This window comes from Phacochoerus africanus, chromosome 3, assembly GCF_016906955.1.
Source record: "Phacochoerus africanus isolate WHEZ1 chromosome 3, ROS_Pafr_v1, whole genome shotgun sequence".
In the NCBI taxonomy this organism is placed as follows: domain Eukaryota; kingdom Metazoa; phylum Chordata; class Mammalia; order Artiodactyla; family Suidae; genus Phacochoerus; species Phacochoerus africanus.
This window is the reverse complement of record NC_062546.1, coordinates 80,395,891-80,421,252: the sequence shown is the minus strand read 5'-3', so window position 1 is coordinate 80,421,252 and position 25,362 is coordinate 80,395,891. Positions and strand designations below refer to the sequence as shown.

At 38.1% G+C, this 25,362-nt stretch overlaps 1 protein-coding gene across 1 annotated transcript in view; it reads right to left on the bottom strand.

Annotated features, from left to right (window-relative positions):
- Positions 1 to 25,362, bottom strand: part of MCM6 (minichromosome maintenance complex component 6) — a 52,696-nt gene that overhangs the window by 9,526 nt on the left and 17,808 nt on the right. The window contains exons 9-15 of the mRNA XM_047772028.1: positions 24,050 to 24,191; positions 23,268 to 23,375; positions 22,199 to 22,354; positions 19,923 to 20,051; positions 18,167 to 18,328; positions 3,519 to 3,654; positions 2,562 to 2,717 (exon numbers count right to left, since the gene is read on the bottom strand). Coding sequence (XP_047627984.1) covers positions 2,562 to 2,717; positions 3,519 to 3,654; positions 18,167 to 18,328; positions 19,923 to 20,051; positions 22,199 to 22,354; positions 23,268 to 23,375; positions 24,050 to 24,191 — 989 coding nt within the window. The remainder of the gene's footprint in view (positions 1 to 2,561; positions 2,718 to 3,518; positions 3,655 to 18,166; positions 18,329 to 19,922; positions 20,052 to 22,198; positions 22,355 to 23,267; positions 23,376 to 24,049; positions 24,192 to 25,362) is intronic.

Here is a 25,362-nt window from a genome sequence, read left to right as displayed (position 1 = left end):
CCCTCTCTGATATTAAACCACAGCAATGTCTTCTCAGATCCACTTCCTAGAGTAACGACAAGAAAAAATAAACAAATGGGACCTAATTAAACTGAAATGTTTTTGCTCAGCCAAAGAAATTCTAAACAAAATGAAAAGACAACCCAGAGAATGGGAGAAAATATTTGTGTGAATGAAGTGACTGACAGTGGGAGTTCCCACTGTGGCACAGCAGAAAGGAATCTGACTAGAAACCATGAGGTTGTGGGTTTGATCTGAGGCCTATATCAGTGGGTTAAGGATCCACCATTGCCATGAGCTGTGGTATAGGTTGCAAACACGGCTTGGATCCTGTGTTGCTGTGGCTGTGGTGTAGGCCAGCATCTGTAGCTCCAATTCGACCTCTAGCCTGGGAACCTCCAAATGTCACAGGTGTAGCCCTAAAAAGTAAAAAAAGTGCCTATTAAGGGATTAATGCCCAAAACTTATAAACACCTCCTGCAGCCCCAAACCAAAAAACAACCCCATCAAAAAATGGGCAGAAGATCTAAACAGACAATTCTCCAAAGACATACAGATGGCAATAAAATACATGAAAAGTTGTTCAACATCACTAATTATTGAGAAATGCAAACCAAAAGTATGAGATACCACCTTACACTAGCCAGAATGGCCATCATCAAAAAGCCTACAAGCGGAGTTCCTGTGGTGGCGCAGTGGTTAACAAATCCGACTAGGAACTATGAGGTTGTGGGTTCAGTCCCTGCCCTTGCTCAGTGGGTTAACGATCTGGCGTTGCCGTGAGCTGTGGTGTAGGTTGCAGACGCAGCTTGGATCCCACGTTGCTGTGGCTCTGGCGTAGGCCGGAGGCTACAGCTCGGATTAGACCCCTAGCCTGGGAACCTCCATATGCCGCGGGAGCGGCCCAAGAAATAGCAAAAAGACCCAAAAAAAAAAAAAAAAAAAAGCCTACAAGCAATAAATGCTGGAGAGGGTGTGGAGAAAAAGGAACCCTATTACACCGTTGGTGGGAATGTAAACTGGTGCCAACAACTATGGAGAAGAGCATAAAGATTACTCAAAAAAACTAAAATTAGAACTACCATATGATCCAGCAATCCCACTCTTGGGCATCTATCCAAAGAAAATCATGACTTCAAAAGATACTTGTACTCCAATGTACACTCTATACAGAGCCAAGACATGGAAACAACCTAAATGCCTTTAAACAGAGGAATGGATAAAGAAGATGCAGTATATATACACAATGGAATATTACTTGGCCATAAAAAGGAAAGAAATAATGGTGTTTGCAGCAATATGAATGGACCTAGGAATTACCACGCTAAGTGAAGTTAGTCAATGAGACACCAACGTCATTATGTAGTCATTTACATGTGGAATCTAAAAAAAGGATACAATGAACTTCTTTGCAGAACAGATACTGACTCACAGACTTTGAAAAACTTATGGTTTCCAAAGGAAACAGGTTGGGGTTTGGGGGGGGGTAAGCTGGGGGTTTGTGATGGAAATGCTATAAAATTGGGTTGTGATGATAGCTGCACAACTATAAATGTAATAAATTCAGAGTTTAAAAAAAATTAACCAATGGTCAATCACCAAATGAAGCTTAAATTTAACCCCCGAATTCATCACTTTTCCCTCTGCCTTGTGTCCAATTAGAGCTTGAGAAAACTTGGATAGCATGGTAAGCAGTTAATAACAATAAGTGTACTAGTATCTAGATATCACACTTTACCTACAGAGACACAAGGATTTTATTTCATTTCTAGTTTGGAATGTACTTGTGCTAATAGAGACTTTTGATACAGTTATTTGTCTATGAACCAGAAATACTCTAGGAGTCCATCCATTTTATTTTTTTTTCACACACCCCCCTTTCTTTTTTCAAGGAAAGTGCTCTCTATCCATTTTATTTTTTTTTTATTTTTATTTTTTTTGTCTTTTGTTGTTGTTGCTATTTCTTGGGCCGCACCCGCGGCATATGGAGGTTCCCAGGCTAGGGGTTGAATCGGAGCTGTAGCCACCGGCCTACGCCACAGCCACAGCAACGCGGGATCCGAGCCGCGTCTGTAACCTACACCATAGCTCACGGCAACACCGGATCGTTAACCCACTGAGCAAGGGCAGGGATCGAACCCACAACCTCATGGTTCCTAGTCGGATTCGTTAACCACTGCGCCACAACGGGAATTCCTCTCTATCCATTTTAAACAAAACCATTATAAAGAAAAAAGGAATAGCGATTTTGAACGTGTAAAAACAGTTGTTAGGTGCTTCATTACATCATCAGATCCCAAATTCGGCTTCATAAATATTAAAACAGGCCAAAGACATGGACAAGAAGGACTCCTAAATCTTTGACAATGAACTTGTGGGGAACCATCCAGGCTGGTAGACATGCTGACACTCCCTAGCAGATTTTGTTTGCCAAAGTGAGCTTATCCAACAATTTATCATCCCTCTGACAAAATAATAGTCTTTAGCAATCAGAAGTGGTTTACACAAGTATAGCTAATGCAAGCAATTCAGCATGAGAGCAGCACTAGGTACAGCCTCACCTTCTTCCATCTTTCTGAGGTGAAGCACAATAAGATTAGAGATTCGGCAGTATTCAGAGAAGCCCAGCTTTAAGGAGGCTTTCGGAACAGAATCTTGATTCATGTCTTCACTATGGCCGTTGATTCCATTTACAGGAGCAGGGCTATCAGCATGACCTAAGTGAAATATTAACTGTTTGAATCTTGTTTCTGTGCCTCCAATACCCCCTTATCCAATGTCATAAATACACCACTTAACTTTTAATACTAACTTTAACACAAGCATATAATTAACACTCATATTTAGTAATTGCGCAAATAAATTAGAAGCAACTTTATAAATGCTATTAGTGAACTCAAAAAGACATTTGGTATGAGAATAGACAATAAGATTTCATGATCTAAAAGTGCATCTGCATTATAGACAAATTTTAAAATTCTGTCTCTCTTAAATGTACTCGAGAAAATGTTTTTAATTCAAAAGCAAAATAATGATACAAATTAGGCCAGAGGAATTAAGTCCACTATCTCCATTTTGGTGTATTTTCCCTTTTAAGCATATATATTTTATATCAACTTTTTTTTTTTTTTGCTTTTTAGGGCTGTACCTGCGGCACATAAGTTCCCAGGCTAGGGGTCGAACTGGAGCTGCAGCTGCCATTGCAACACTGGATCCAGGCTACACCTGCAACCTATACCACAGCTTGCAGCAACACCAGTTCCTTAACCCACTGAGAAAGGACAGGGATCAAACCTGCATCCTCATGGATACTAGTCAGATTCTTTACCTGCTAAGCTACCAAGAGAACTCCCTGTATCAACTATTTAATTTTATTTTAATTTGTAAAGTTAATAAAATTTGTATCATTTTCCTCCTTTTGCTACACAGACTTCATAACTATCAGTGAGTTTTTACCATGACATCTCAGAGAACATTTCAGTCTCAAACTCCAAAAGAGTCACAAACAAACACCTCACCATTGATGCCATCTGGACTCTCATCTACCTCCATCTGGGCATCTTCTTCCTGATCCAGATTGACATCAGGTGTTTCTACACGGATGATTGATTTATTCAGTAACCTGAAAGCTTCCTTCACATGTTTAGGCTGGACCTAAACCAATTAAGATGAGATAAATCAGTAAGCCAGTCTTCTTGATATACCAAACAGATTTTCTCCACCTGAAACCACAGTGGCATTTTTGCTTTCTCACACTATCCCTCTCACACACACATAAAATAAGAGATAGCACCATAAATTCACCAGAATGGCTAAAGGACCAACAATACTAAGTGCTAAGAATGTAGACAACTCTCATTCACTGCTGTTGCAAAGAAAAATTGATACAACCATTATAGAAAACCATTTTTCAGTCTTTACCAAACTGAGAACATGTATAATCCATAAGCCAACAATTCTACTCCTAGGTACACACCCAAAAGATATATATAACATATATACAACAGTATATACAACAATACACATATATACTACATATGCATCAGATGAATAAAAAGACATGTATATATCATTGAAAAACCAAATTGGAAAGCACCCAAATATTATTAGAAAAACAAAACAATAATTGTGATAGATTCACTGATAGTTTGTTCTTAACTACAACTGGAAGAAAAAAAAAAGACTGAAAACAACCAAACTAATCATCATGGAAATATGGTTAGAATACTGTATTGCCATAAAAAAGGTTACCCTCAGAAGAGGTAGCACTGACTGCAAAGGAGCACAAAGAGAAGCTTTGGAGATGCTAGTCAGGAAAATTCAACTTTATGATCTGAGTATAGGTTACATAAGAATGTTTACTGAAGGTAAATGTACCCTTGTAATCTGTACATTCTCTGTTATGTATGTTTGGCTTCGAAACAAGAGCTTACTTGGAAGAAAAATGACAGGTCTATACTTTGAGGAGGGGAGACTGCAGTTAAGTCCCTGTGTAAATAACCAACAGTCTCTCTAAATCTACTTCCTTGCTAATGAGCTGAGCCCCATAACAACATATAACTCAGCATATAACTCAGCAGAGCAGCCTCTCTCTCCATTCTTTTTTAACATATTACCACTTGCAAGAAAACTTTAAGTCATTTGAGAACAGTTAATATCAAGACATAGCCTAGTAAACTTATTGGCTAAACCTACTACAGAAAGAATAAATTGGAAAGAGAAAGATATTGTTACATACGGTGGAAAATTAATAATCAAGGGCTGGGCTCAGATTCTCCCAAAAGCAAGTTAATGTCAGGATACAGTAGAAAAATCCACAGGAAAGTATGAGCCAAGCTGTCATTCTGGTAAGACTACAAACAAACCCTGTTGAACACAACACTCAGGAGTCAGGTAATATTATTCCCACGAACTCACCTTTGAATTTTTTGTCACTGAACTCTATGTTTCAAGTAGAGGCCAAATTTCAATCAAACATGAAATTAGGAAATCATGATTAACATTATCTCCAATAAGCCTTGAATATATTTAAGCATAAAACCAAGACTAAAAACAATGTGTGAATTAAAAGTGACAGAACACAATGTAAATGGTAAATGCCCTTAAGATAGAGGGGTACAAGAAAGCCTGACAGAGTAAATTTGTGGATTGCCTCTCGCCTGTAATAGATGAAAGTCAAAAGATCATAAATCAAGCAATGGACAGGCATACTTGACTGCACAAGGGTAAATGGTAAATTATTACTTACTAAAATCAGGTAATTGAGGGAGGAGAGGAGAAAAAGCAGATGAAACATGCTAATTTTATCACTGTTCACAGGAGGGAACCAAGAGAACTAAAGGTATAATATAAAGGTATAATAATAGAAGTAACCACTAAAATAAAACACATACTTTCTGAAGTCACAAAACAAAACCATACCTTCTTCCACAAACAAATCAAAAAAACACATCTACATGCAAAACGACTGGCAGAGAACATCTACTGAATGCTGGCAGAAGAACTTAAACCGCCACAAATGGCAAAAAACTCTTGACATTACTGGGTAGAACAAAAGCAAAAAAGACAAAGTGAGAAAAGGAATCAGGATGGGACTAGCATTCCTGAGAGGGAACAGTGAAAGAGAAAAGGAACCCACATCCTGGGAAGCCACCTAACTGATGGAAAGATCAGCTGAGCTGGAGGGACCTCAAAGTTGCCGAGAAAAGCGCAGTAGCTGGACTGAGGAGGGCAAAGTACAGTGAGAGCTGCACAGATCATCTGTACCACTGCACTGGACACCACAGCCTGAGACGCTCAGGTGGGGTGCTGGGTGCTGAGACTTAGGCTCTGGAGTTCAGTCCCAGAGAGAGGACTAGGGATGGCTGTATAGGGACTGCCTCAGAGGCTAAGGAGCGGTGTGCCATGGGCTGGGGAGTGGAACACCATGGCAGAGGCAAACCAGGAGAAGGTCTGGACCTGCAGGAAAAGCAAGGTGCCACTGCTGGGAAGGGCAAGAGGAGGGGGAGTGGACCATAGGAATCTCCCTATGCAGGTGTTCTCAGACTCTCAGAGGGCAGGGCGCCTCTGGTGCAGGCTCTGTTTGACAAGAAGCCACCTGGTCATGCTACAGGAGACCGTGCACTTCTTGTGCAGGTTATGGGTGGCCGGGCATCTCTGGTGTGGGCTAAAGGCAGTGGGGAGCTAAGTGTGACACGGTGCCTCTTGTGTGATCTACAGGCAGCAGGGACAGACTGCAGTGGTCTGTCTACCCATTGTCTAGGAGGCCAGTGGGAGGTGTGGCCTGCCACCAATGGGGTCCTGTGAGTGGGCTCCACCTGCAGCCCCAGTCACCTCTGGAGTCAGCAAAAAAAAAAAAAAAAAAGGCACTGCAACCAAGCATCACTCGTTGTTGCTCTCACTCCCCTGGGAACATACCACCACCCGGCAGCTGCCACTGCAAAATGCTCTGGGTAGCGCCCAGACACTTGATCACTCCTCCGGCCCAAGACCCTACAACTAGGAGCAGTTGGTGCAGCACCTCCTGTGGGGGCTAAGTGGGACAAAGTGCTTCTTGCAGGGTCTACAGGTGGTGGGGGCAAACCACCACAGTTTTCTCTGACTCCATGAAAAAACTTGCGGCCCAATCACCTCAAGTGCACCAGAGGAAAGCATTGTGACTGAAACACCACTTGTTGCTCTCACACCCCTGGGAGCACACATGCCCTGCTGCTGCTGCCACTGCCAAATGCTCTGGACACCTCATAAATCTAAGGTTCATTACCACTTTCCAGGACCCTGAAACAGGAGTAGCCTTCACCACCTTCCTGCTCTTAAGAGCCCAGCAACCAGGCACTGACTACTAGCCCTACCCATTGCCTCTTCTCCCTGCAAACACACTCGGCACCCTGGGGTTAACAGACTACTGAAAACAAAGAAAGAGACAGCAAATATTCAAACTCCCACACCAAAAATAAATAGTAACCCCCCCAAAAAAACACAAAGGGGTGCTCTTGCATAGAATTAGTCCTCCAAGACTACAGATTGGCTTCCCTAAACTCACCATAAAAATAAAAACATAAGCGAGATGTAAGAAGCTCAGAAACCATTCCCAGTTAAAGGAACAGAATTCACCTGAAGCAGCAAACAATGAAACAGGCCTCTGCAGTATGACAGACATTGAGCTCAAAAGAGAGACAGCGAAAATACTGAAGGAATTAAGGCTGAATATCAAGGAATTAAGAGCAGATATGAACAGTAATGCAGATTCCTTTAGAAAAGAACTAGAAAACATCAGGAGGAACATAGAAAAGTTAGAAAATTCATTTGCAGAGATGTAATCTGAGCTAAAGGCACTAAATATAGAATGAATAATGCAGAGGAACAAATTAATGACTTGGAAGATAGAATAATGGAAATCACCCAATCAAGACAGCAGACAGAAAAGCAAATGAAAAAACATGAAAGCAAAATAAGAGATTTATGGGATAATATAAAGCAGGCCAATACATGCCTAATAGGAATTTCAGAAGGAAAAGCAAAAGAAAAGGGGATTAAAAATATATTTGAAGAAATTATGTCTGAAAATTTTCCAAATCTAAAGGAAACTGATATAAGATACAGGAAGCACAGAGGGCCCCAAACAAGTTGAACCCACTCCAAGACATATTATAATAAAAATGGCAAAAGTTAAAAAGAGGATTCTAAAGGCAGCAAAACAAAAACAAAGAGTTAATTATAAGGGAACCCTCATAAGGCTATCAGTTGATTTCACTAAAGAAACACTACAGGCCAGAAGGGAGTGGCAAGGCACATTCAAAGTTCTGAAAGGAAAATATCTGCAGCCTAGAATACTCTATCCAGCAAGAATATCATTTAAAATGCAAGAGGAAATAAAGAATTCCTCCAACAAACAAAAGCTAAAAGAGTACAGCACTACTAAACCCTTTCTAAAAGAAATACTGAAATGGCTTCTCTAAATAAAAAAAGAAGAAGAAATAGGATGGAGGAAACCACAACTGGAAAGCAATAATTTAAAAAGCCAGTATACAGATCTGAAAGAGGGAAAGGCGGGGGGGGGGGGGGGGGGGGGGGGGGGGGGGGGGGGGGGGCGGAAACTACTGTAAAAGCAATGATAAACACAGAACAGCAAAAGAACAAACATGAAGATTTTAAAAAAGGACTTCACAATCATAGGCTGTGGGGAAAGAAACTAAGAAAATATATGGAGTTCCCATCGTGGCACAGTGGAAGCGAATCCGACTAGGAACCATGAGGTTTCAGGTTTGATCCCTGGCCTCACTCAGTGGGTTAAGGATCTGGTGTTGCCATGAGCTGTGGTATAGGTCACAGACATGACTCAGGTCCTGGGTTGTTGTGGCTGTGGCTAACAGCTGTAGCTCCGATTCGACCCCTAGCTGGGGAACCTCCATGGGTGCAGCCGTAAAGAGCAAAAAATACCTTTTTTTTTTTTTTTTTCAAATAATCTGTTTTAGCCTAAACAAGCTAAAGAGAGCAGATACAGGAAGGGGTTAACATATTTAAAAAGCAGGACAGGAGTTCCTGTCATGGTGCAGTGAAAATGAAACCAGCTAGCATCTACAAGGTTGTGGGTTCGATCCCTGGCCTTGCTCAGTGAGTTAAGGACCCGGCATTGATGTCAGCTGTGGTGTCAGTCAGACATGCCTAGGATCTGGCATTGCTGTGGTTGTGGCACAGACCAGCAGCTACAGCTCCAGTTAGACCCCTAGCCTGGGAACCTCCATATGCCATGGGTTTGGCTCTGAAAAGCAAAAAAACAAAAAAAAGCAACACAGGGGAACCACAAATCAAAACCAAACATTGCATTCACAAAAACTAAAAAGAAAAGTACTCCTATTCACAATAGCCAAGACATGGAAACAACCTGAATCTCCACTGACAGATGACTGGATTAAGATGTGGTATATATATACAATGGAATACTAAGCCATAAAAAAGAAAATCATGCCGTTTGCAGCAAAAGTATGCTGCAAAAGCAGTACCGAGAGGGAAATTCATAGCAATACAGGCCTTCCTCAAAAATGAAGAAAAATCTCAAATCAACAACTTGACTCATCACCTAAATGAATTAGAAAAAGAGGAACAAACAAAACCTCAAGTCAGCAGAAGGAAGGAAATCATAAAGATCAGAGAGGAAATCAATAAAATAGAGATTCAAAAAATAGAAAAAAAAAATCAATAAAACCAAGAGCTGATTCTTTGAAAAGGTAAACAAAACGGACAAACCTCTGGCCAGACTCCCGAAGAAGAGGAGAGAAAAAACCCAAATAAACGAAATAACAAAGGAAAAAGGAGAAATGATAATGGATACTGCCGAAATACAAAAAACCATAAGAGAATACTATGAATAACTGTATGCCAACAAATTTGACAACCTACAAGAAATGGACAACTTTCTTGAGACTTACAGCCTGCCAAAACTGAATCAGAAAGAAATAGACCAACTGAAAAGACCAATCAATAGAAATGAAATTGAGTACATAATAAAAACACTCACTGCAAATCAAACTCCAGGACCAGATGGCTTCACAGGCAAATTCTACCAAACAAAGAACTTAAACCCATCCTTCTTAAACTTTTCCAAAAGATTGAAGAAGGAACACTCCCAAAGACATTCCATGATACCACCATCACTCTAATACCAAAACCAGACAAAGATACCACCAAACAAGAAAACTATAGGCCAATATCTTTGATGAATATAGGTTCAAAAATCCTCAAAAAAATTTTGGCCAACCAAATTCAACAACATATAAAAAGATCATACACCACGACCAAATGGGATTCATCCCATGTTCACAAGGATAGTTCAACATAACAGAGATCAATGTCATATACCACAGTAACAAAAGAAAAGTCAAAAACCACATGCTCATCTCAATAGATATAGAAAAAGCATTTGACAAAGTCCAACATCCATTCATGATAAAAACTCTTACAAAAGTGGGAACAGAGGAAACATACCTTAACCTAATAAAAGCCATTTACGACAAACCCACAGCAAATATAATACTCAGTGGAGAAGAGCTGAAAGCCTTCCCACTAAAATCTGGAACAAGACAAGGATGCCCACTCTCACCAATTTTATTCAACATAGTATTGGAAGTTCTAGCCACAGCAGTCAGACAAACGAAAGAAATAAAAGGTATCCAAATTGGAAGAGAAGAGTTAAAGTGTCACTGTGTACAGATGCCATGATACTATATATAGAAAACCCCAAGGACTCAACTCAAAAACTACTTGAACTGACAAAAAATTCAGCAAAGTAGCAGGACATAAGATTAACATCCATAAATCAGCAGCATTTCTGTATACTAAAAATGAAATATCAGAAAAGGAATACAAAATAAAATACCTTTTAAAATTGCACCCCAAAAAAATCAAATACCTGGGAATAAACCTGACCAAGCAGGTGAGAGACTTATATGCTGAGAACTTAAAACGTTAATCAAGGAAATTAAAGAGGATTCAAAGAAATGGAAAGATATTCTATGCTCCTGGGTGAGAAAATTTAGTATTGTAAAAACGGCCATACACACAAAGCAATCTACACATTCAATGCAATCCCTATCAACAAGTTACCCATGACATTTTTCACGGACTACAACAAACAATTCAAAAATCTACAGGGAACCATAAAAGACCCAGAATTGCCAAAGCAATCCTGAGGAACAAAAAGCAAGCAGGAGGCATAACTCTCCCAGACTTCAGGCAATATTATAAAGCCAGTCATCACCAGTGTGGTACTGGTACCAAAACAGACATACAAACCAATGGAACAGAAAAGAGAAGCCAGAAATAAACCCAGACACCTATGGTCAATTAATCTTCAACAAAGGAAGCAAGAATAGAAAATGGGGAAAAGACAGTCTCTTCAGCAAGTGGTGCTGGGAAAACTGGACAGCGGCATGTAAATCAATGAAACTGGAACACACCCTCACACCATGCACAAAAATAAATTCACAATGGCCTAAAGACTTAAACATAGGAAAAGACACCATCAAACTCCTAGAAGAGAACATAGGCAAAACATTCTCTGATATCAACCTTACAAATGTTTTCTCAGTTCAGTCTCCCAAAGCAATAGAAATAAAAGCAAAAATAAACCAATGGGACCTACTCAAACTGACAAGCTTTTGCACACAAAAGAAACCATTAAAAAAAGACAACTTACAGAATGAGAGAAAATAGTTTCTAATGATGCAACTGACAAGGGCTTAATATCTAAAATACACAAACTTATACAACTCAACAGCAAAAAAGCCAACAACCCAATGGAAAAATGGGCAAAAGACCTGAATAGACATTTCTCCTAAAAAGATATACAGACGGCCAACAAGCACATGAAAAAATGCTCAACATTACTAATTCTTAGAGAACTGCAAATCAAAACTACTATGAGGTACCACCTCACACCAGTCAGAATGGCCCTCATTAAAAAGTCCACAAATATCAAATGCTGGAGAGGGTGGAGAAAAGGGAACTCTCCTACACTGTTGGTGGCAATGTAAATTGGTACAACCACTATGGAAAACAGTATGGAGGTAACTTAGAAAACTATACATAAAATTACCATATGACCCAGCAATCCCACTCTTGGCATATATTCAGAGAGAATTTCCCTTGAAAAAGACATAAGCACCCCTATGTTCACTGCAGCACTATTCACAACAGCTAAGACATGGAAACAACCCAAAAGTCCATTGATAGATGAATGCATGAAGAAGAATTGGTGTATATATACGTAATGGAATACTACTCAGCCATAAAAAAGAACAAAATCATGTCATTTGCAGCTACATGGATGGAACTAGAGACTCATACTAAGTGAACTGAATCAACAAAATCATGCCATTTGCAGCAACATGGATGGAACTAGAGACTCATATTAAGTGAAGTGAATCAGAAAAAGAAAGACAAATACCATATGATATCACTTATATCTGGAATCTAATATACAACACAAATGAACCTTTCCACAGGAAAAAAAAATTCATGGACTTGGAGAACAGACTTATGGTTGCCAGGGGGGGAAGGGGAGAGAGTGTGATGGACTGAGAATTTGGGGTTAATAGATGCCAATTATTGCCTCTGGAATGGATAAGCAATGAGATTCTGCTGTATAGCACTGGGAACTATAGCTAGTCACTTATGATGAAGCATGATAATGTGAGAAAAAAGAATGTATACATGTAGGTGTGACTGGGTCACCCTGCTATACAGTATGAAAATTGACAGAACACTGTAAATCAGCAATAGAAAAAATAAAAATCATTATATTAAAAATTAATTAATTAAAAATTAGGTAATGATATATCAGACTTTGAAAGCAAGGTGGAATCCAGGCCAAAAAGCATGAGACAAAGAAAGTTAAAGAGTACATATCACAATGAAAATACATCTTTATCAGTTATGAGAACAACAATTATCAGTAATGAGAACAACAATATTAGTAAAGTAGAAATTATAGGAGATAAAAAGATAAACACAAAGAGACAATAACTACATTAGTGGTAGAGAAATCAATACTATTAATAGGAAACATTTAATTTTCAATCTAGATGCAGCAGACTAAAAAAACCTATAAATTAGAAGACCCATGTCACATAAAAAGGTATCCTCCCCCTTCACAGATATAAATAAAATTATATAAACTGTAAACAGAAACTAGGCCTTCCTTTAAAGAGCTTATGGAACATTTATGAAAAACTGGTAATGGGTCACAAAGAAAGCATCCATAAAACCAAATTCTCCAAAACCAAAACTCAATGAGAAGCATAGACATCCTTTTCTAACCACAATGTAATAAAATTAAAACAGGCAACCAACAAAACCCCCAAACCAAATCTAAGACTGGTTTCCACTGGCAGAAATTAAAAGCATGTACTCAAATTGTATATACTAGACACAGAGGGTTTTATTTGATAATTCTTACCAATGAAACTGCAGATCATTTTAATGCAACAGAAAACTATTCTAGAAAAGGAAAAAAAAAAAACTTCCAAAAATTTAAACAAAATAACAACCACAGTACTAAAAAAGAATGCAAAAACAAAACACATGGAGACCAATGTGATTTATGAATACTGCACTGCTTAAAAAATTCTAATAGCAAGCAGAAGCTACATGCCTTAAAAAGTGGGATTTATTCCAGGAAGGTTTGATATTAGAAAGTCTATGAATTGACTTTTCATATTAACAGATCCAGGAGAAAAAAGATTATGGTTAATTCCAGAGACTCTAAAAAGACATCTGGTTATAAAACAAACAAAAAACAGTTTCCATTGTGGTATAGCATGTTAAGGATCCAGCGTTGCAAGTTACAGTGTAGGTCAGAGATGTGACTAGGAATTGGTGTTACTGTGGTGTAGACCACAGCTGCAGCTCCAATTTGACCTCTAGCCTGAGAACTTCCATATGCTGTATGGTAGTTAAAAAAAAAAATCAATCTTCATAAAAATATTCAAGATAGGAATAATAAATGTATACTTTCTATTGATAGAAACATATCATATCTCAGCCACTGAGCCAATCAAGAACAAGAAAAAATGTCCAAAGTCCTAAGTATTAGGCATTGTATTACAACAGCAAAAGCAAAATTAAGTTAGTGGAGAATTGGAAAAAGATTAAGTTTATTTTTCAGTAAGAAGAAAAAGAACATGTCATATCATTTGCAAATAAGAATGAAGATCTGGAGTTGCCGTCATGACTCAGTGGTTAAGGAATCCAGCTAGAAACCATGAGGTTGCGGGTTCAATCCCTGGCCTTACTCAGTGGATTAAGGATCCCACGTTTCTGTGAGCTGTGGTGTAGGTCACAGACGAGGCTTGGATCCTGCGTTGCTGTGGCTCTGCCGTAGGCCAGTGGCTACAGCTCCTATTAGCCCCCTAGCCTGGGAACCTCCAATATGTGGCGGGAGCAGCCCTAGAAAAGGCAAAAAGACCAAAAAAAAAAAAAGAAAAAGAAAAAAAAGAATGAAAATCTGGGAAATTAATAGATTTAACTGAAAAACTATTACAAACAATAGAAGTTATCACTATGGCACAAAACTAAGATACAGAATTCAACTGATATATAAAAGCAACAACCTGTTAAAAGATAAAAATGGGAAAAGAAAGTCTACCTTCAATACCAAGAAATATTACAAAATATCAAGAAATAAATTCAACAAGAAACATGCAAAACTCATATGAAAAAAATTTAAAAGCTATTGAATGAAACAAAAGATTATGTGGAAAAATAATGATATCTCTGGTAATTATCAGAAATATTCACAAATGTTTGCTTTTCTCATTCCATGCACTTGATAGGAAGGCACTTTTTAACCACTTGGAACTTAGGCATGGTATGTTAATTTCCCTGATCAATGAAATGTGAGCAGCAGTGCTAGGTCATTTCTAGATAGAAGGTTAAGACATGGCATACAGTTTGCCACCTTTTATTTTTTTCTCTGTCTTCTATGATCATGGAAGTGTATGTCAAGAAAGAACCTTTATATCAGCCTGAATTTCTGAGCAACTAGAGCCTCTGGGTAACAAATGGATATGAAGCATGAGCAAAAATAAGTAATAAATGCTTATGTTTTAAGTGGCTGAGATTTTTATTGCAGCATAATCTAGGTTCTAACTGCTATTATGTTTTCTCAGACAAGAAAAGTCATCATAAAGATGTCAATTCTCCCTATTAACATATAAATTTAATATGCTCTCAATATCAGGAATTTGGGCAGTATACTTTTTAAATTTTATTCATATTTAAATTTTTACCATCAAACACTGATGATTTCAGATTTTTGAAATAAACATTAATGGACAGACAGCTTTAAGGGTGCAATATATTTCATTTTCAACAGAGAAAATCTAGGGGGTGGTAAAACTACATACCCTTATATACTTAGTAGCACAAATACAGGGACATGCCATGCAACTGGAGGAAAAACCTGTTTCAGAACTGAACAGAGAGGTCCTGGGTCCTGCTGACAGAATATCCCCTTCACTTAAGACAAACCAAGGGAACTCAATATACAAAACCCACCAAACTGAGGACAAAGAGGAGCAACAGGATAGGTAATAAGGAACTGGTTCTAGACAGGATTGTGGGGGCTGGTCTGAAGCGAGCAGGGCTAGCTAGAGGCTGGAAATGCTGCACACCTGCAAGTCCAAGGTGTGTAGATTAGAACAGCAGTCTGGAGACAGAATGGTTATTCTTTTCTTCAAAAATTCCTGGCTTTTCCAAACAAGTTCCTAGGATGCTTTCCTCAAACAGTGAAAATAACTAATTTTTTAAAGAAACTAAGCTCGCTGATTATTAAGTTCACAACAGCCAAAGAGAATAATGCAGTAGAACTAGCCGTACATTTAAAATATAAAACCCCACTGATTAAAATATTGTGACAACAATGCAAAAGGAGACTGAAAGACCAAAGGAATAAAAAAAATTTCAGAAAGAGAGCCTCGCAAACACAAGCATTTAATACATAATAAAAACACATGAAACCACATGAAATTTAATATATAATAAAAACGCATGAAGCATTTAATATATAATAAAAACACATGAAAAACACATGGAAAAGATGTTTTTTCAGTGAATAGAACTGGAACAACTAGGAAAAAGAATCAAGTGATTCATACCTCACATCTTAGTGCAGAATAAACCTCAAATGTTTGAATGATTTAAATACAAACAATGGGAGGAGTTCCCATTGTGGCTCAGTGGTTAATGAATCCAACTAGGAACCATGGGGTTGCAGGTTCAATCCCTGGCCTTGCTCAGTGAGTTAAGGATCGAGCTGAGGTGTAGGTCGCAGACACGGCTCAGATCCTGCATTGTTGTGGCTCTGGCATAGGCTGGCAGCTTCAGCTCCGTTTCAACCCCTAGCCTGGGAACCTCCATGTGCCATGGGAGCAGCCCAAGAAATGGGAAAAGGAAAAAAAGAAAAAAAGAATAAATAAATAAATAAATACAAACCATGAAACCATTGAAGTGCTTAAGGAAATCCTGAGAGAATTCTTTTATAATCTTAAGAGTAGGGGGAAGCCTTTCTAAGGAAACTAAGCAAAAAATGAACAAAGAATATGATCATAAAAGGAGATAGAAATGACTTTTAAATATATGCAAAAAAATTAGTTTTATTCAGAAAATGTATTTGTGTATACATGTCTATTTATCATGTGAATCATGATAATTTCATGTGAACATGCTACCTACTGAAAACCGCACCCCCCCCTCAAAAAAAGGGAGAAGAAAAATCTATTAGAGAGTCCCCAAAGACACATGTCAATTCTCTGAAACTTACTTTAGGAAACATTATAATGGGGGAGAAAAAAAAGTACATGCGTCAGCATGGATTTTAAAAATTCCTCTCCACTATGACCTGTTTTTTGTTTGTTCTCTTCAAACTCTACTATATTCCTCCAAATACCCTATGCTCTTTCTGAAACTTTCTATCTTCACTCTAAAAATGGCTATCAGGAGTTCCCGTCGTGGCTCAATGGTTAACAAATCCAACTAGGAACCATGAGGTTGCGGGTTCAATTACTGGCCTTGCTCAGTGGGTTAAGGATCCAGCATTTTCGGGAGCTGTGGTGTAGGTCACAGATGCAGCTCGGATCCCGTGTTGCTGTGGCTGTGGTGTAGGCCCGCGACTACAGCTCTGATTCAACCCCTAGCCTGGGAACCACCATATGCTGCGGGAGCGGCCCTAGAAATGGCAAAAAGACCCCAAAAAAAAGGCTATCAAAATTCTATGCACTTTTCGGAGTTTCTGTCATGGTGCAGTGGAAAAGAATCTGACTAGGAACCATGAGGTTGCAGGTTCGATCCCTGGCCTCACTCAGTGGGTTGAGGATCAGAGGTTGCCATGAGCTGTGGTATAGGCCGTAGACACAGCTCAGATCTGATGCTGCCGTGGTTGTGGCTATGGCTGTGGTTGGCAGCTATAGATCTGACTGGACCCCTAGCCTGGGAACCTCCTATATGCCACAGGTGGGGCTCTAAAAATTAAAAAAAAAAAATTCTATATACTTTTCAGTGATCATGTTTGAATGTGGTATCTCCCCAGATACTCCTTCTTTGGGAAAAAATTCACTAATCTCTGTACTCTTTGCTGGTAATAGCTCAGCCTCCCACTCATATTTAATATGCCTAATTAAACATGTCTTGCTCTCACCAAATTATCAGTAATGGAAGACAGGAGCTCTTTTATTCATTAAATGTCCATTAAATGTCAGAAGAATCAAAAGATAATCTTTGACTCTTGACTTGATAATAAGTCACATAGGGCGAAAGTATTTTGTAATTAGTAAAGCACCATTATCAGAGAATTAGAAAAAATAAACAAAAAAAAAGAAAAATTAAACAAAAAGGAAAAAAAAGCCAAAAAATAAAACCTATGGAATAGAAATGGTGAATGAAGTCAGAACGGTGGTTACTTCTGGGGAAGGGTGCAGACTTTCTAGAATGATGCAAAGGTTCTATATTCTGAGTTGGGTGGCCCCAAGGGTGTATGTAAAAAGTCAAACCTGTACATTTTCCTCTATGTGAATTATACATCAATTGTACTATTAAGAAAAATAGCCAAACTCTTTCCTCAAACAAAATCTAACACTGTCAAAAATATAAAGCTAGATAAAAGTAAGCTGGTTTGCTTGAAGCAGAAATGAGGGCATGAATGTTCTTCCACTCTGCTCCCTGTTTACTCCTCTAAATATCCACTGTACAACCCAGGGCTCGAAGAACAATTTAATATCCACACATTATACAAACCTAAGGTAGACAACTCCCTCCTTAGGAGAATGTGGGCTACGTCATTCTACCTGTATCCCCAGTCCAGAGGCCTGGCGCGTTGTAGGGTTTAAACAAGTTTTTCTCAAACGAATGGCATTAATCTTGAACTCACTACTATATATTTATCTATAATCTACATCATGATTATTTCATTACTATTAATCTAACTATTAAATTCATTAAATGCTTGACAGCAACCTTCTACAAGGGAAAAATCCCAGTCACGTATCCTATGAGCAATCAACAGTCACATTAAAAAAAAAATCTGCAGCTAATGCTAGTATGTCCTACACCAAAGCTGGCTTACATAAGTCAACAAACGATTTCTCTTTCTATTATGTTGAAGTGATTTTGATACCTCATCACAGCAGTGCATCCGAGCCATTGCTTCAGAAAGACGGATCATGCTCTCGAGCTGTCGCACTGTAATCCTCCATGAAGACTTGGTTACTCCAGAACCATCCCTCTGGCGAAGGCGTTTATACTGTTCCACTATGAAGTCCTCTGACTCTTTAGAAATCTGTGTCAGAACATCAATGAAGTCAGCATTTTTACTTAAACATAAGTTTAAGAGCCTCCCAGGTGGAGATATTCTGGGGGAACTGAGAGGGTCAAAGCTTTGAAACCAATGACAAGGAATTAATACTGAAATGTCTTTTAAAAGAAACTGATACTTAGGACTGTGAATTCCATATACTAATTTTATGAACAGGGAGACGGCAGAGTTAGTATTTAAGCAAATGACCATTTCTAAAAGACATGTACTTTATACCTAAAATGCCAAAGCTCATTAAACAAGCTACCATTCAGGCTATTCTTGAGCAGTTAATTAACTTATGCAGTCTTTGGGAAAAAGAGGAGTCAATAATTAATAGTAGTCCCACTTTATCTGTAGCTCCGTTTTCTGCGGTTTCGGTTACTCATGATCAACTGCAGTTTGAAAAGATTACATAGAAAATCCCAGAAATAAACAATTTATATGTTTTAAATTGTGCACTGTTCTGAGTAGTATAGTGAAATCTTATGTCACCCAATGTCCCACCCAGGGTGTGAATCATCTCTTTTTCCAGTATATCCATGCTGTATATACTACTTGCCTATTAGTCACTTAGTACCCATCTTGGTTACCAGATCAACTGTTACAGTAACAAAGGGTTTGTGCTCAAGTAACCCTTATCTTACTTAATAAAAGCCCCAAAGTGCAAGAATAGTGATGTTAGCTATTCAGTTACTCTCTTATTGTGCCTAATTTATAAATTAAGCTTTATCATAGGCATGTATGTGTAAGAAAAAAATAGTATATATAGGATTTGGTACTATCTGTGGTCAAAGGCATCCACTAAGGGTCTTGAAATATATCCCCTGTGGATATGAGGGAACTGCTAAACACACACACCAGATATTCTGATAAAGCTTAGTATCTACTGAATAACAAAGTGAGGCATACTAAAGAATCCTCAGTTTTTCAGAGCTAGGAAGTAAGCACGTTAAGGAAGCAGACCAAGGTAACAGAAGGACCAGCATACAGTGATGGAGAACAAATGCCTCTGCAAATAAAAGTGATGCTTCTCTTGGGACATGAGAGTCAATCCTGATTATTTTAGATAACCAAGCAAAGGAGCTGGAGAATTAAAATCTAAGGATAACTCCCAAAAGTCAAGCCAGAAATAGTGTAAAAACCACAACGAGAATCAAAGTTTTTGATTCTACTTTAGCAAAATGCTTAAAAAAAAAAAAAAAAGGCATTATGGAGGTTTATTTTAGAAACAAACATCCAACTGAATACTCTGGACCCAGCACAGAATCCAATAAACTACATCAATTACTGTAAGATAGTTATTCATGTTCATTCACTTACAAAAATCTTTTTACTGGCACCTAACAAGTAAAAGAAATGTTAATTTTTCACTTTTAAAAAGTTCCCTTTTCTCAGCTCTCACTGAAGAAAACTGTTCTCAAAAAAAAAGCCCTCAAGATCAAACAAAAAAAAACAAATAACTTTAAAAAAAACACCTGAACAAGTCAAGTTCAGTTAATTTCCAGGTGATGCTTTTGTTTAAATGTCACTTTCACATACTCATAATGCCTGATTACAATTCAAAAAGGCAGGTTACCTTGGGTTTAAACTGTCTTGCAAAAAGAAGATACCTCCTGATATCATCAAGGGAATAGACACGATCAATTGAATCCTCAATTCTTGAATGCAAGTCTACTATTCGCCTGGCAATGGCATAATCTGTGACCTAATTCGAAATCAGAAAATCACTTTGATTAGTTACAACAGTAAACACTCCAGGCTATCTCAGGCATTAGGAAATTATAGCTAACAAACTCTAATATGCCACCATAAGATGTATTAATGGGTTCAAGTTTCTGAGAAAAGTTTCTTCAGTTTTAATCAAAAGTTTAAATGTATACCTTTAAACTGCTCTAAGACTACTCCTGAAAGAATTAACTGATTTAATATTTTTTTCTTTTTATGGCCACACCCATGGTATACTGAAGTTCCCAAGCTAGGGGTTGAATCAGAGCTGCAGCTACACAGCCATGGCAACACGAAATCTGAGCTGGATCTGCAACCTATGCTGCAGCTCACCAGATCCTTAACCCACTGAGCCAAGCCAGGGATCACACCTGCATCCTCATATAGACAATGCTGGATCCTTAACTTGCTGGGCCACAAGGGAGAACTCCAGAAATAACTGATTTTAATATGACAGAAGTAAGATTTCTAGGGCCCTCAGTATATGACAGTCACTATTGCCCTAAGTATATCCAGAAGCAATAATTCATGCAACCCTCACAAAAACCTTATTAGGTAAGTAATATTACCCCCATTTTACAAATGAGTAAATTGTGGCCCAGAAAGATTAAGTAAGTTGTCTAACATCACAGTGATTAAGTAACAGAGAAAGGATTTGAAGATTTTACCTTCAGAGTCTGTCCTCTTAGCCACTACATTATGTTGCCACTTATGAATACATGAAGATAATCTCATAGAATTGTTATTACCATTGAAAAAATAAAATCATACTAAAAATACATAATTTACTCTCAAATGGTACAGGAAAAAAAAGTAGAGATATATAGAGCAAATGGTAAAGCAAATGAGGCAAAAAGTTAATATGTGAACTGAAAAAAGACTATTGGGGTACTATATATACTATTCTATTTCCTGCAACTTTTCTGTAAATTTGAAATTATTTTCAATTAAAAAGTTAAAAAACTAATTTAGTATTATGTACAGACAGAAATATATGAAAATCAGACAACTCCCAACAATGGGGCTTCAAAGAGGAATGGGTTAAATACATAGATTTGTGAAGGAAAACAGCCAAACCCGAACATAAAATACAAAAACTGCCTAAACATTCATATTAATGGAAGGCAGCTCCCCATAGATTTGTGAAGGAAAACAGCCAAACCCGAACATAAAATACAAAAACTGCCTAAACATTCATATTAATGGAAGGCAGCTCCCTACCCCCCTGCTTTTCTCAGCTGCCCTGGCAGCATATGGAAGTTCCCGGGCTGGGAACTGAATCTAAGCCAGAAATGTGACCTAAGCCACAACTGCAATAATGCCAGATCCCTAACCCACTGCAGCAGTCCAGGGTTCAAACCAGCTCCTCCACGAAGACAAGCTGGATCATACACCCACTGTGCCACAGTGGAACCTCCAGAAGGCAGCTTTTATTTTGAATAATATTTAAAGTTTTGCTATAAACAAGAAGCATGCATTGGGCCTAATGTAATGCAGGATCTCCATGCTCAGCAGTTAAAAAGTATGGTACAGTATTACCTTCTACAGAAGGACATTTTGTAGTTCTGTGCTCATCTAAGATGTGCAATGTTGTTAAATATTTAAGTCTAAGTAACTCTAATACTAACATGTTAAAACCTAAGTAAATCCACAATTTTACATTCAATCTTAAAACTACTACATAATTAGGAAAAAATGTGACACATGTAGTAACTTGATAGGAAAGTACAATACAGGAAGGCAAATGACTCATAATTTAAAATAAGAAAAAAATTCCTGTTTGGCATTCTGATTCTTTCCAATACTCCTGGAAGAAACAGAAAACAATGAAAAAATCTTATAGAAACCTTGAAGCGTATGGTTGGGAATTTACTGTAATATGTTTCCTCTTTTATCTGAGAATTTAAAAACAGTAACAAAAACAAAAAACTTGATGTGACTCTATTTTGAGTTGCTTAATAAACCTTTGTCCAAACCTGTGGCACTGAGAAAGAAAAAAATCACTGCCAAAAAAAAAAAAAAAAAGTCACTGCCAACATATGCACCAGTTCTTCAGGAGTATATCCTCCAGGTTTGTCTCAACTACTCAAAATGGAAACAACAAAGGAAGACAGCACATGTGGTTACCTCATTACATTCATCCACAAGTATAAAGAAGAGATCAAATCGGGACATGATAGGAGCTGACAAATTTATATTCTGTTTCAATGACTTTGATCTGTCATAGTGTCCACTGATCGGGTTTGCTGCTGCCAAAATGGACGTCCTGGCATTCAGAGTAGCCTGACCACAAAAGGAAAAATTGTGATAGGTTTAAAGATAATTGGAATGGCCAATAAGCATACAACAAAATGCTCAACCTCACTAATAACTGACTAAATGCAAAAGAAAATAATAAGATTATCATCTTTCACCTTCTGAATCATTAAAATTAAAGTCTGATAATATAGAGAAACAGGTACCCACTCCCATATGATGTTGGTGGTATAATGTACACACCTTTTTTTTTTTTTTGTCTTTTTGCCATTTCTTGGGCCACTCCTGCGGCATATGGAGGCTCCCAGGCTAGGGGTCCAATCGGAGCTGTAGCTAACAGCCAACACCAGAGCCACAGCAACACAAGATCCAAGCCGCGTCTGCAATCTACACCACAGCTCATGGCAATGCTGGATTGTTAACCCACTGAGCAAGGGCAGGGATCGAACCCACAACCTCATGGTTCCCAGTCAGATTCATTAACCACTGCGCCACGACGGGAACTCCTTAACTTCTATTTTAAAGTACTGCTTACGTTTTTCTTAACTGACCATATTGCTTTTATTCTTAAAGTTTGGCTTCTCTCTAATGCTAGTTACAATACTGTATTTATTATTTTCATTTAAATAATCTGTTGACTTTCATCATTTTGGTTACAAATGGAAGTACCCTTTATCAAAGACTACAGAAGCTCTGTGGAAATTGTGAAAGTACTAAAAATTTCACCAGTACTTCTACTTTGTGTCATAGCAATAATTTTCACAGTACCGTAAACAGCACCTATAATTTGGATTAATAATTCTCAGGGCTGTGTCTTCCATTTCAATAAACACCATTTCTTATTGAAGTAATGCATTTTATTCAAGTGACCATCTCTAGATCTACATTAATCTACAAGGCAAAGGCACCATGCAGTGTTAACAGAAGTGGACACACAAACCTTCACTCCTGCTTTAGTGATGGAGATGGTCTGTTGTTCCATAGCTTCATGAATAGCAACTTGATCCCGCACATCCATCTTATCAAATTCGTCAATACAACATACACCCTGTGACCAAACAAATCTAGCTTAAGAAACTCTTTCAGATGTCAAATGGCAAGGAAACTCCTATCAGAGACCTTTCCAGTCTCTAAATAACAAAGATAGATTAAGTAAGCAATACTAATTTCTCCTACTATAGTAAGACAGTACAAAAGATCTCAGAGCTAGAAGGAATTATATGCTTTTGACCCATTTAAACTAAGCAAAACTAGATACATAGTTACTGACTGAACTTTTACTCACTATCAAAACCAGTCTCAAAATATCCTAGGTCATCTCAGTATTGATTTTAGGCTGGGGAAGTGAAGAGCAAAGTTGGAACATATTACTATTAATAAGTATGTATAACTAGTTTATACACATTCACAGGTCTAATGGATCTGTAACTAACGCATGTGAAATGCAACAGATATACTCAGATGTGTCAATCTAAAAAGATAAAATGATAAATACTAGTTATAGCAAACACAAAAGCTCAAAGCAGGCAATTCATTCTAGAGAAGTTCAGAAAGCACTGATTAATGACGACAATCTCAATTATATTCTGGACTAATAAAACCATGAATTACCTACTAAAAGTGCTTTAAAAAAAAAACTCTTAATAGAAACTTATAAGCCTTTATTGATAGGGTACTGGATATTTTGATGTCTTTATATCCAAGAAGGTAAAATGCTCTTACATTATCAGCCAGCATCAAAGCTCCAGCCTCAATGACAAACTCATGAGATTCTTCATCTCTCACAACAGCTGCTGTTAAGCCAGCAGCACTGGACGCTTTGCCACTGGTGTAGACAGCTCTGGGACTGAATTCCTCCACATGCCTGTTCAAGGTTATCATAATAGTTAATAAATTTATGACTATAAATTATCCTTTTCAGGAATATCATCTAGTAGGGTTTATGGCAAGTAAGAATTTATTTACATTTATTTATTTTAGGGCTGCACTTGTGGCATATTGAAGTTCCCAGGCTAAGGGTCGAATCGGAGCTGTAGCTGCCACCCTATGCTACAGCCATAGCAACACAGAATCTGAGCCACATCTATGACCTACACCACAGCTCGGGGCAACAACGGAACTTTAACCCACTGAGCAGGACCAGGGATTGAACCTACATCTTCATGGATACTAGTCAGGTCTGTAACCTGCTGAGCCACAACAGGAAGGAACTCCCAAGAATTCAAATTTCTTAACTTGGAGTTCCCGCTGTGGCTCAGCAGGTAGCGAACCCGACTAGCATCCATGAGGACGTAGGTTCTATCTCTGGCCTCACTTAGTGAGTTAAGGATCTGGCGTTGCCGTGAGCTGTGGTGTAGGTGGCAGATGTGGCTCAGATCCTATATTGCTGTGGCCCTGGTATAGGCCAGTGGCTACAGCACTGACTGGACCCCTAGCCTGGGAACCTCCATACGCCACGGGTACAGCCCTAAAAAGACAAAAAGTCCAAAAAAAAAAAAGGAAAAATTTCTTAACTAACATTTGAAAGAGTCATTAAAAAAAAAAAAGCAATTCATAAAGACATATACCACAGACCAAATAAAAAACCTTTTCTCCTTTGGTCTTTTAAATAGGTTAAATCTATTCCTGTCAGGTGGAAGATAAAGTTCACACATGACAAAAAACATCAGTCATAAACAGCTGAGCAACAATATCAGAAGGCCTTGCACTTAAAAAAAAATGAAAACAGAACTAGATGTGAGATTTATTCAAAAAAGGCAAAACTAGTATAACATCAAAGAATCAACAATATACCCTTTTTAATAAAGGATAAGAACTATCTCAATACATGCAGAAAAAGCATGTGATGAAATCCAATACAGATTTTACGAGTCTCTAGAACAGAAGAAACTTTTCCTCAATCTGATAAAGGGCATCTATGAAAACCCACAGCTAACATTACACTTAATAGTAAAAGGCTGAATGCTTGCCCCCTAAGAGGAGGAACAAAACATGGGGGTCTGCCCTTGCTATCTATTCAACCTTATACTGAAAGG